Source organism: Carassius gibelio, chromosome A12, assembly GCF_023724105.1.
Source record: "Carassius gibelio isolate Cgi1373 ecotype wild population from Czech Republic chromosome A12, carGib1.2-hapl.c, whole genome shotgun sequence".
NCBI lineage: Eukaryota > Metazoa > Chordata > Actinopteri > Cypriniformes > Cyprinidae > Carassius > Carassius gibelio.
Window position 1 is genome coordinate 15228909 of NC_068382.1, and position 13284 is coordinate 15242192.

The 13284-nt window shown below is 36.8% G+C and overlaps 1 protein-coding gene across 11 annotated transcripts in view; it reads left to right on the plus strand.

Moving 5' to 3' along the window:
* Positions 1-13284, plus strand: part of LOC128025257 (neurexin-1a-like) — a 168914-nt gene that overhangs the window by 54770 nt on the left and 100860 nt on the right. For 9 of the 11 annotated variants that reach the window (XM_052611441.1, XM_052611435.1, XM_052611432.1 and 6 more), the window contains 2 exons: positions 10898-11199; positions 12887-12910. In XM_052611441.1, coding sequence (XP_052467401.1) covers positions 10898-11199; positions 12887-12910 — 326 coding nt within the window. The remainder of the gene's footprint in view (positions 1-10897; positions 11200-12886; positions 12911-13284) is intronic. The other 2 variants (XM_052611437.1, XM_052611440.1) reach the window with 1 other exon arrangement.

The following is a 13284-nucleotide window of genomic DNA, read 5'->3' on the forward strand; positions in this document are numbered from 1 at the left end:
TTTTGTTACCATTTCTCAAATGTAGTAAATTACTCCAAAAAGGTTTTCAGAAATTATTTCGAAAGACAGAGAAGGCAGTGTAATATATCTACTGACTATACTTGTATAGCACAAAGAGACAAAACGAAAGACTCTCCTTTCCGATATTTTTTTGTGAATTACAAACCTAGAGTATCCAAGTACATAGTCTGATTCCTGAATAATTAACTCTTATGAGCCAGCTCTTTCTAGTGCAACCGGTATAGTCCAGTTCCTGAATGAATGACTCTAAGTTGGTTATTTTTAGTGAATTGAAATTATAGTGGGCATCCATTGCATTCCAATTTCCCAAATAAATTAGTTTTACAAGCAGGCTCTTTTTAGTGAATCAAAAGCTTACAGCACAACCATTGTGGTCCAAATCAAAAAACTTCTTTTTAGTGAATTACAAACAGTGCGATAGGGTTTGCGTGGTGAGGAAAATTTCCCACCAGTTAATCAACGTGTGACAACATCGGTAATACCAGTATCCCTGGGGGATGGGTCCTCTTTTCCTTGCTTTTAAATAGCTTATAAATGCGTGCGTGTTATACTTTCACTTTTGAATTAGTGGCAATTGGCAATTCCATGTCAATTGCTTAAATAAAAAAAAAATGATATTGAATACATACAGTACCTTTTATTACCATAACGAATAAGAATACCGCCACGCAGGCTGAAAAAACTGAACATCGGCAAACTGTGGACCCAAACAAATAAGAACCATGGACGTTTACTGCTTATCCAATATTAGAACATTTTTAAAGTGAATAAGAAAATAAAATAGGCTTAAATAAATTACACAAAGATTAAATAAGATAAAACGATATAAATAAGAAACAAATGTAAAAGAAAAACTTCTACTAATAATTACTACTAATAATAAAATAATAAAACTTTAAAAAGGCATTTATTAACAGTGCTTGCAGAGTTGTTGTTTTTTTTTTTTTTTTTTTTTTTAGGCTGCGGCTCGACGTCGGCTTCCTCCTCATTTTGTTGGGTGCGTTGCAACACTTTCCTACCGAGGATGACAATTTCTTGGTCTCTTCTTCGGGTCGTAGTCATCCCGGTAGCGTGGGTCCAGGAATGTTGTCTCGCGCATAACTGTGTGTTCACACCGCCACCGTCGAGGGCGTCAAAGTGGCCAGATGTCATTCATTTTCAATGTGAGCTGGCGTCGAGGAGCAGCATCTGAGATTGTTCATGTTCCTGGTGCTGATGTGCAGTAACCATATAGGAATAATAATCTAATGATATAATAAATAATAGTACAGTAGTCCAAGTTTACTTTTAAACAAATTTCCTTCATTATACTTGCATTAAGTAATGTTTATACTTGATTATATTTACTTAAGTAACATTTTCAATGCAGGACTTTTACTTGCATCAGAGTATTTTTACAGTGCTTTATACATTATTAGGTTAAGGATCTTAATACTTTGTTTGTTTGCTTTGCGGCCACTTTCAATACAAGATAAGTATTCGATCTGCGTCAGAGTGTGGTGTGAAAGCACAGTAAACTGCCGGCTTGCTTCTGGCAGAGCTTCATATTTCTCGTCTAAAATATATATGATGCCAGCTTTCAGGTTGGCTGCTAGTTTTCCATCCTTATCCCATTGTTTCCTCTTTAATAAAATGCAGCACAGTGAGAAGAAATGACGCAGTTATGCTGATGCAGCCACAGTGCGTTCAGTTTTTAATTATAGTGTATGCTCTGTTTTAAAATAAATTATTTATAATTATTATTTTGACTTAATTCAAATAAATATTTAAGAAAAAACGAATACTTAACAAAAAAATCTAAATAATGGTGGCGACGGTGTCATGGTGGGAAAGTGATGTAACCGGTGTTGTGGCTTAAAACCGGTAACACCGTCAACACCGTCTATCGCAGCAAGCCTACAGTGCAACCAGTATATTTAAATTCCCAAATAAATGACTTGTTATTTTTACTGAATCAAAGCATACTGTGTAAGCAGTGCAGTTCAGTTCCTGAAAGTATGACCTTGTCTCTGTTCTTTTTAGTGAATCAAAAAATACAGCACAGTCAGTATAGTCCGATTCCTGAACTAATGACTTATAAAGTAATGACTAAAGATACACCAAATGGCTGGGTTTGTCAGTATTATCTCATAAAATATTACTTTTTACTATTACTAATTTTTTCATTCAAACTGTTCCTTTAACATCTATCTCTTGCGCTGTCTCTCTCTCTCTCTCTCTTTCTCTCTCCTGATTGATCTTCTCTGTTACTCAGTTCAGGCGTGTTTCTGCTCTACTTTTGCTCTCTCTGAGGCTCTTATTTTTCTGCTGATCTCTCCATCTCCCACTTCTGTTTTTCTCGATGTATGTTTATGTCCATGTCTCGCTCCCCCTCTTCTCTCTCTCTCTCTCTCTCTCTCACTTTCGTTAATGGGGTGCTCTGAGGTCTTGTGCGCAAGGAATTGGCAGAACACTGGGACATATGGTAGGGACTGAGTGAGAGGGTTGGCTGCTGGTTTGCTGCTCCAGAGAGGTAGCTGGCTCTGACAGGTCAGACAGGTCCCAACTCATAGAGGAGGACTTTCCAAAATAAAAGTGCCCGCACGGGTTTCTCGAGAAGAGCTGTGAAATAAATAACGAACTGAATCTTCTCCTTGAAATTGAGATAAGATCTGAAGATTTTACGTCACTCAACCACGGGCTTCTAAAATTTGACGTGGTGTCCTAGAGAATGCCAGCATTTAAAAACGCTGAGCCTCCACACCTGCAAGAAAGGGAGAGCGATAGAGAGAGGGAGTTCAAAAGTTGAGACGGATTCGTTAGGAGAGGAAGAGATGCCTCTAGGACGGCAGGCTGCGTGTCTGTGTGATGCCGGTTTGTCTCCTTGCATTTGCATAAGAAAGGCTGTAATGAGGTGCTGTGGAGGTGGATAGAGCGTTTTGAAGTGAGTTGTGACTTTGCGCTGCATGTTCCACAGATTCACGGCTATTTTTTGAGAGATATGTGTTTGGAGCGTTTAGCTAAAGGTGTTTGGTCACAGCTGAATATAGAAAGACATTTAATAGTACCATATCTCAGAATAATAATTAGACTCTTTGTTCATGAAAACTGGAGCTATGAAACTTGGATTTTTTTCTCTCTCAGTGAACCTCAGATGAGTGAATGCGTTTTCAACCTCAAAAAAAGCACCAAGCCTTTTTCATTTCAATTTTCAAGAAATTATGAATGATGTTTATGGGAGATCAGTTGCCACATTCATGTTTTAAGGACGAGAAGCACAGTATTTGCATGCACTGTTTTGTAAAAGATGTGCTTTCAGTCTCATCAGTACTGAATCATTAGAATGATTTCCCAAAACCTTCAGTTTTAGTTTTACCAGATACGAGCTCTTATCTCAGCAAAGAAAGACTCAAATATTATTTCTCTCCCTGAAATGGAAACACTGCCATTTGGAGAAATTGTAATTTCAGATTGAACTGCATCCACGATATAGCTGCCTCGACAGCTGAAATAATGAGCCAGCCAGTCTTTTGCGCTTTTTGTATCTTCCACCGTCTCATCCCATTCACTGGCAGATTTATGATGTGAGGAATAATCAATCAAACAATAAATCAATATTCAACAAAACACATCTGTGGCCAGTCAAGTGTGAAATGCTCCTCCATAGCGCCAGCTCACAATAGCTTGATGGGTCTCGGCTAAGCTCTGAGATGGATACATTTTGATATCTGGCCTTATCAAGGTCGGAGCAGCTAAGCAGATTGAATAAACTTGTCACACATTATATAGTGCCCTGTCTGAACATAAGGGGGAAGAAAATATCACACAGAGAAATTAACTGGAATTATGACCGTAATGGTTCCTTGCTATCCAACAATATGTATTAATATTTATATTATGTCCATTGATGCAGTGATTGTACTTGAGGCACTTCTTAGTAGCTGAAAGAGCTAAATGGCGGTATAACTAGACCTCAGAGTCAGTTTAATGGTATTGTTGCTGTCCATGGTCCATACCCCCTGGGTATATATTTAGCTTGGGTAATTGCGGTGTTATTATCTTCTGTTGTTGTCATTCCTGTTGTTTTTCTTGCCATTGTTAGATTGGGACTCAGCTGCGGCTTTGGAGCTGCTCTCATTAACTCACTGTGCGATCATCTCCAGTGGCAAAACAAAGCACCTGATTAGGTGTACTGCTCACTGGGAGCCACTTTGACCTCTTCTCTCCTTTACTCTGATAGCCCCTATACTGGATGTGCAGTGATGTACAGTACATCTAGTTTACATACTCCTGATTTTCACTCAGAAATTGTTAGTAGTCAAAGTTAGAGTCAGAAAAGTTAGTTATACATTTTTTTACATCGTTTTTTGAAAGTTAGTTATACGTTTTTTTGTAATGCCGTGAAAAAACAACAGAATCCATACTTTTTTTATTTTTACTCGATGAATGGAAAGTTCAAAAGAACAATATTTATTTAAAATAAAAAGTGTTTTGAATAGAAATCATTATTAGATCACATTTGATCTATTTAATGCAGTCCTATTCATTGCTTAATAGTATATTAACAAAACAAAACAAAATTAACTATAAATATATATATAACTCTATACCCAAGGTATCAATGGGTACCTTATGCCACAGATTACATTTAATTCTGTGAAGGTGAGGTGAGTGTCACAAAATTAACATAAATACCACACACACACACACACACACACATACATACCTTGTGCAAATTGTTTGGGGATGCACTGCACTTCTATGAATAAGAGAGGAGGACAATATTTTGCTCAAATTTTATGCTGGTTGCTCAGGGAAAGAAGGTGTGAAAAATGGAGAGAGGCGAAGTGAAGGCTGGTGATAAATGATAGAAAATGTGGATGTGTTATGGAAGAGGGAGAAGGAAATGTGTGAATACACATGCATGTAATATGAGCCTACTTAATTGCTTCTGCTTCTCCCCAGAATGCATTGCATCCTTGATATTTCCAAAAGATTTTAAGGGAGTTTCCTCACAGCATTACAATAAAGCAGCAAAGTTTTTTTTGTTTAGAAAAGATCACATTCTTTTATGCAGGTCAGAACAAAAGTGTTTCAAAATCATTAAAAGGGACAGCGTAACCAAATATGAACTCATTTCAGTCTAAACTCTTTGTAAGACAAAATAAGATATTTATTAGAATGAACAAGCTGCTTATATTTTCGATATACTTAAGAAAAAAAATGTTGGTGAAAAAATTGTCCCTATGAAATTAATACAAAATTTGATTACAAAGAAATGGCAAGAAACACACTAAATTAAAAGTTACATTTGGAAAGACTGAAGCCATGCATCTTAAAAAAAAGGCATAATATATCTAATTTGGCAATGCAGAATTAAAAATCAGTTTATGCACTTATCAAAACAACAAAAGCAGTCAAGTCAAAAGTATTTCAAAAATATGTTCAAACATCCCATTTTATGTCAAAGAACTTGACATACAGTAAGTTTCAACAAGATGATATTTACATATACTGCCTTTACACATTCAAAAAGTGAACTTCCTCATCATAGATTTACTTTCAGCTGTCATGATTGCATTACACCTTCCAATGCTATGCCATTCATATCATATCTTGTGAGAAATGTTGATGTGCTAGAGCAAAACAGGACCCAAAAAATGATTAAGAAACAAGCATTGTATTTTAATTCCAACTTAAAAACAGAACAGCTGTGGTCATGTTTAAACCCCAAACAGTTAGGCTATTGAATGTTGTGTGGAGTGATTTAATACTGTGGTCCAGTTAGACGTCATTATTAAATAAAAGAACGATAGCTTGTGTTTAACTGTATGCTGTTACCCCACCCCCTTTCTCAAGCAGATAAAATACAAGCAGCTAAGCTATTACTTGAATGGGTTTGTAAGTAATCTTGATCTAGTGGGCTATCTTGAAGAAGTGTATACTCCAACTAGATTTATCTGTGCCCAGAGCCTCAGTCTCCCTTTCAGCCCCACTGTCGTTTATCTCCGCTCTTGTATTCCCTACAGCGTGAATGGGGCCATGGTGGTAAAGCTATATGTGATTCGCCATAACATACCTCTGGAGAGCCTGCAAAGGTCTTTTGGCTAAAACACAAAGAGAGGAAGAATCAAAGCATACAGATAAAATGAATGCACTGGCCACTGAGGTACATGGTTGACAGGTGAATCATTCACACTTTATTCAATGACGGTGCAGTATTTCTCTAAAGATTACAAATTCAAATAAGTCTGTGGGCTAGTGCTGAAGTTGTTTTACCTCATCTTACATATTAATTGTAATTAACTGTGAGCGAACTTTCATCTTATGAAAAATCAATGTGGACGTCTTTGGCAGTTTAACTGGTGCCTAGTCCCTGTTCAGTCTGACATCAAATGTTCACGTATAGTTAAAAATACAGTCAGAGAAGATGCTGTGATTTTCTTTTCTTAACTAGACACATTCTGATTTGATCATTTTGGTGTAGATTTATGAAGACATATTCAAAGGCCCGAATGAATTAGTTTTATGTTCACCTTCAATTAGTAATGTTTTGTGTTTTGTGGAGCATTGTTGGCATTATTATTTTATTATTTTATTTACATTTTTTACTACTGTATGTCCATAAAAAAAAAGAAGAAAAAAAAAACAGCTCAAGCTCGAATGGAATAAGATATGGGTATGGCAAAATGACTTTATGAGATTTCTGTTGTTGAATAGAAAAAACAAGTATTAATTCATCACCACCGCTGCAGTACTGCTAATTAGACAAATTCTGTCATATTGTGAGTATTACTTGCAGCAAAATACAGATAATTAAAGTTGACACTATTGCCAGAAGTGTAATTTATTTATTTATTTTTATTTTTTTAAATATCCCACCCTTACTGGGGAGCCATTAAATAATGGCTTTTCGTAGCTCTTCTTTCAGACTGTGAAGGGGAAACATAGTGCAAGCTTGTCTTCCTGTAACATGGGAGTTCTCAATGCTTGACTGGCTGTTTGGCACAGGCTGTCGCCTATAGCAGCTTTGAGGTAACAAGCCCACAGACATGCTGCCCCCAACGTTGATGAAGAGATAATTGCTCAGTCAGAAGCATACAAGACATCACTCTATAAGTGCGAACAGAAGCTAAAGCAGTGGTTCTCAGAATTAACTTTGGACATCACTGAAATCCATTACACATAATACAGAATCATTCTGTATTTAAGACTTTAAAAAACATTCTGTATAGCCATATATTTGTCCATTATTCGCAGGCGTACATCGTATGACTCCTGTTAAACTCCCTCTCCCTCTAACTTTCATCAACCAATGTGAGGAGCTTTCAGGAGTGATGATAATACTGTGCCGAGGTCGAAGAACTGCAAAGTGCTCTTCCACCATACATTATAGTTATCATTTTTTATTAGAAAATTGTCACATTTTATTTTGTGTCTCCATACTTACTTGTGTAACTACTCATGTAACCATCTTTTAATAGGGAAATCATGGAAGTGTTTAGTAGCTTCTAAATTCATCCTTGTTTGGATTCTAAGGAATGTATGGTGCTAAGCTAAATGCTAGCATAGTGGCACCATGCGCTACAGCGATTGAGTGCATGCACTGCGATGGGAAAAGGAAAAAAGAAAGTTGATGGAAGAACATAGTGGAATATGGAAAAATGTTGCCGTTTTCCTTTAACCTTGGACCTCATTATTAAAACCCAAAAACGACCAATAAAGTCTGTCAATACTTATTCTGTAAGTTAACTGAAAAATATTATAGTTCAAAGTGCCATTGTGTAATAAAATGCTTTATTACAGAATATATTACAGAATTATATTATATTACAGAATATTTCTCTTTCAAATAAATGCTGTTCCTTTATACTCATCAAAGAATCCTGAAAAAAAAGGATTACAGTTTCCTAAAAAATATCAACAATAAGATTTTTTATTTTATTTATGTATGAACAGCAGAATGCTGATTAAAAATGTCATAATGCCGCTGTTCCAAATTAATAGTTAAAGCAGCAGATGGGGTAGAAGTGCAGTGTCAGTAGGTTGAAAGACAAATTATTCAGCATTTGATGTCATGGATCGTACTTCGATCCAACAAAGAAAAGGACCTACTTTAGCATTTTGTGTGACACATTTGGGTGCAGATTGTTTGGCGAATGTGAAAATAAGCTTTACAAAAAAAGCTGTTATTGAAAGATGAGGCAGTGCCAATTATATTAGACTTGACAGCAAATACACAAGCAATCCTTTCACATTCAAAAAGTCTAACCAATCATAGCAGACACCCAACATATTGTCTTAAAGGCAGAATATCAAAAACAGCCAGTTTAATCAAATAAAGAAGAGGAAGGATAGAACATATAATGTTATACTAAATTACAGCTGGTTTTGCAGCAGGAAGATTGACTAACATGAAAACAGACTACAGATAGCCTACAGTGCAGGAAAAAAGGAACAGTACATTGAGTATAAATGGAGGCACACCTTGGTTCCACCAAGTGCAAATAGCAACAAATATCATCTTGTTTGCATTAAGAGCAAATGGAAGTAATGTGCTGTGTGTACGAAGGGTAAATTGCCTGAATAGTGGCAGTTAGAAAAAAATAGCCTTTACGGTTGGTGTAAACAGACACCGCCAAAGATAAATGATAACAGGTAGGATATGGCTTTTTAAAGCACAAACAGAAAATACATGTTATGTTATACAGAAATCAGAGCAAACTGCTATGTGCTATTGAGCGAAGAAGTGATTGGAGGTCCTTTTTATCCAACACATAGCATAATGCTGTATTTAAATAAGCCTTCTTGGTTATCTGCTCTTGAAGATGAAGATTTGATTTCCTACTAAGAGTATTTGCAGAGATCAGAGGGAAGTCCCAACAGAGACTGATGGTGCCGAAAGACTCATAAAGCACTCTGTTACTGGCATTTAAATGGGGATTTGAGGGGATTTTGTTGTTATTATGGGCATCCAATATATACATACCTGTGTGAAACAGCGTGTGTATGGCCCAGTGTGTGTGTGTGTTGGTGCAAAAGCCAGTTTGTGTGTGCTGGTGCGACTCTGTGGGCGCCTTCCTGCACTGAGTCACTTTTATAGCTGACTCAGTGGTATATAGAGGAGGTGGAAGAGAGCCAGATACAGCACCACCCTTTGGCTCTTTGTGCAAACACAAAAACACTTCATCAGCTGAGGAAAAAAGCTTATTTAACTCGAACTGGACACAGGAAGGGTGATGAAGGATGGAGAAAGAGATGGAGTAAATGAGCCTTGTTGATATCTCCAGGGTTTATCTTAAGAATATTCCAGATAATTCCAGAGCAAATGAGCTGGTCTCATGGTGTGTTAGGTTAATTGTGTTGCAGATTCCTGGATTTATGGTAATTTGGTTCAGTCTTGCTGTAAATTGCCTGTTAAACTCATTAATATTCCTGATGAGAAGTAGACTCAGTTCTGCTCTGTAATAATGAAATTATATTTACCAGTAGCTGTGGAGATAGGACTTCGCACTTTATTAATGGGCGCCTCTTCAGTTTATATTTTAACCAAGTTCCCAAAATACACTTGGATCTGGGTGACAGTAGGAGTTGTTTGTGCAAATGGGAAGAGGAGTGAGAGTGTGCGCGACTGGTTTCTGTGCCAGCACACTTACAGTAATGGGTCTCGCTGACTGATTTGGTAATTATGTCCTGATATGTGTGGCTGCTTTATTTATGGCCACCATCATCAAGGACCTTGGTTCTCATTTATGAGCAAGATGGCTCTGACCTCAATCTCTTAGCTGTGTTTGCACATACTGACAGCAATCAATCTCTCAGATTGACTGTGGTGGGTTCCTACTACGTTTGACCCCTTTAGTATGACTTTAGACTTAGCTTTTGCCTTTGTACAGGTAGGTTGTTTGAAATTAGCAAGTCTTGTGTCGAGTAAGCATGGAAGCTGATTATATTACGGTAAGTCATCTACTCCATATTACTATGTATGTAATTGAGGGCTCCATATGCTCACATATCTAAAGGGTAAATGACATATAAAAGAATCCGCTACAAAGAAAAGGTGATTTAATGTTGGATTCATACGGTTTTGGAATTTTTTTTAAACCATTTTCAAGAAAGGTTTCAATGTAATGACTCCAAAAAAGTCATATGATGTAACAAAATGGGAATTATTATCACATTTTCCTTAAATGTACAGTACATGCGTATTTTTTATTTATTCTTTTTTTTTTTTAATCTAAAATGTATTTATTGATTTTTGTTATATCGTGAATTATTATTTCATAAGTAAGGTTTTGGAAAGCCACAGTTGCATGGCATTTTAAAACCTTGCCGTGTTATGAAAAGTTCAGATGATCTGATATTTTAAGAAACATATTTATCTTGACACACAGTCGTGAGGGTCTGCAGGTGTCCTCTCTGTGATGTCATTTCCTTTTTTTCTTGCATGTTGGTTGGAGCACATTACTATTGTTTTCACAGTCAGAACATTTCCATAATCTTTAAAAAATATTAATAAAGGATTATGAGAAAGTTTATTTTTTAAACAAGTTTTTCATTAAGAATAGCTACATTATATCACCTTGACATCTTTATGCCCCAAAAATATCAAATGTTATTAAATAAATTGAAAAATGTGCTTATTATACAAGAGGTTTGATTCTTTATTGTATCTATGAATTGCATTTTTATTGTATTGTTGAATAAATAAATATATTGGCAAAAAAAAAAAAAAACGTTATTGACTCCTATACTTGCTTATCTTTCTAACTGGACTTTTATTTTGCACTATATTGCCTTGCTTGCTTTGGTATTGATGCATCTCTTTTAATAGAAAGGAAAAAAAAAACATTGGTCTGCTCTCAGCTTATCTGCTTTTTTCTCCATGTTCTTGCAGAGAGAGAGGAGTACGTGGCCACCTTCAAGGGTTCAGAGTATTTCTGTTATGACCTATCCCCAAACCCCATCCAGAGCAGTAGCGATGAGATTACGCTCTCCTTCAAGACCCTGCAGCGCAATGGACTGATGCTCCATACTGGAAAATCCGCAGACTACGTCAACTTGGCGCTGAAAAATGGTGCCGTCTCACTGGTCATCAACCTGGGCTCTGGGGCCTTCGAGGCCCTGGTGGAGCCCGTCAATGGGAAATTTAATGACAATGCCTGGCATGATGTGAAGGTTACCAGGAACCTTCGTCAGGTAACCGCGCAGAAACGGCAGAGGTCGAGATTGGATACATTCAGATTCAGATTAGCAGCATCAAACTAACCCTCAGACATTATTTAACTGTATTTAACCACTTAAATCAAGACCAGGGTCAGAAACTAACTTTTCCATTAAGGAGCAATATTTGCCCTCTGGAACTGATTCCCAGAGGCAATTTGACCTTTGTAAGGGGAATTTACATAATCAAATATGTGTTATGCTTACTTAAATTTAACCAGTTACTTCAATCAGTTACAATACTGTAGACTGTTACTAATAAAGTATGACTGTTTAATGCTCCACATATACATCTAATTACACACATATTGCATAATGTAAATCATCTATTACATCGTACATTAAAACTAATTACAGGGTGAAGCTGCAATATCATGATTGTTGATTATTGCTCTTGATATAGCAATAATGATTATTAATGTTGATTAATAGAAAGCTTTTTTGGGGGGATATAATCACTAAAGCTATCTACACTGCTAATTCAGTCTCTTACTTACAACTTTGAAGCACTGTTTATGATGAGAGAATCTGCAACTTCAGATTTCAGAATTCTGTCAACAACTCTGGCGTTTTCAGTGGTGATGAGTCCAGACGTCATACTCCACAGAAATGTGTGCCAGTGGTTGTAACACTCAACACTGCAAGCAATGCATAAAAAGAAATATAATGCAACGTGAGCGAATCTGTAAATCTAATGCAGAAATCAACTTTTTTTTTTTTAATTTTACTTTTTTACTTTAAGCATGACAGATGTAATTGATCTAGCTTAATTGTGCAGGGGTCAATTTTTGCCCTTTAATCTTGAATTTGAGGGGCATTTTTGTTCATTTTGGTGGCATTTTTGCCCCAAGCCCCCTGTTAATTTCCGACCCTGATCAAGAAATACACCCATTTAAAATATAAATTTTTTAAATGTATTTGAAAGTTACTTAAAGACGAGACTAAAAGAGAAAGTTCTAGGAATTTGGTGCACTTTTATCATTTTAAATTAGCACTAGAGCTAATTTATGTAGCAGAGAGCAGAGCTGATGTAAAAAGATGTTTCCCATATTAAAGTATTCATGTAGCAGCCATGAATTCATCTTTCAGACATGAGTCAACATACCTTTAACCCTGTTCCCCTTGACTAATATTTAAATTCAATCTCAGATGCTACGGCATCCATATTTTACTGTCACTATTTGATAGCGCCACCTCTCACTTCATTACATGAGTACGTCACCTGTCAGTGCAGAACACTTTTGAAGTGTCAAGACTTGGAAAAGCTCCTAGATGTCTGGCACAAAGTTGGATAGGACAGGCAGTAAACATAAAAAGCTCTGGTGCATTCTGTAACCAGTAAAGTTAGCGAAGAGCCAGGAATAGGAAGAGACAGTGTTTAGAACAGAATAGACTAGATCCGTCCCAGAGGAACTCCACGGTGCAGATCTCGTCTGCTTCTCCTTTCCTTCTCTTCTTTTGCCCTTTTTAAATGTTTACTAACCTGCTTTTGGGGAAAGAAACTAACCTTTCATCCATGGAATGTGTCATTTACTAACCTGTTACCTCTTACTAACGTGCAACGCTGATGTACTAACCTTGGCAAGAGACCATCTTTTTTGATTGAGGAGCGGTGTTCTGTTCACAGTTTTTTAATTTCCTTTCTCCCCCCTTTTCCACAAAGCACTCAGGCATTGGACACGCTATGGTAAACAAACTACATTGTTCGGTAGATATCATTCTAATTGTTTCTTAGTTTGGGTTTGCCGTGTGTCTATTTTCCTTTTTTTGAATCGTAGACATCAATTCTAAACAAAAAAAGGGGGAAAATGCGGTTGGTACTCTTTACGCTTACTTCCCCTGCCCTGCCCAAATTCCCCATTTCTTTTCCTTCTCATTAGTTGGGTTTCCTCAGCTCTTTATGTCCCGTCCATCTTTTCTTTTGTTCTTAGGTTATCTTGCATCTTTTCCTTCTTTGGGTTCTTTTGCATAAGGTTTTGCTCACCGATCGGTCTCGGCTGGCTGGCTCTGAGTTTTTTCATTGGTCCAGCTAGCTTTGAGGCCTGTTGTTCAGCATGGTGT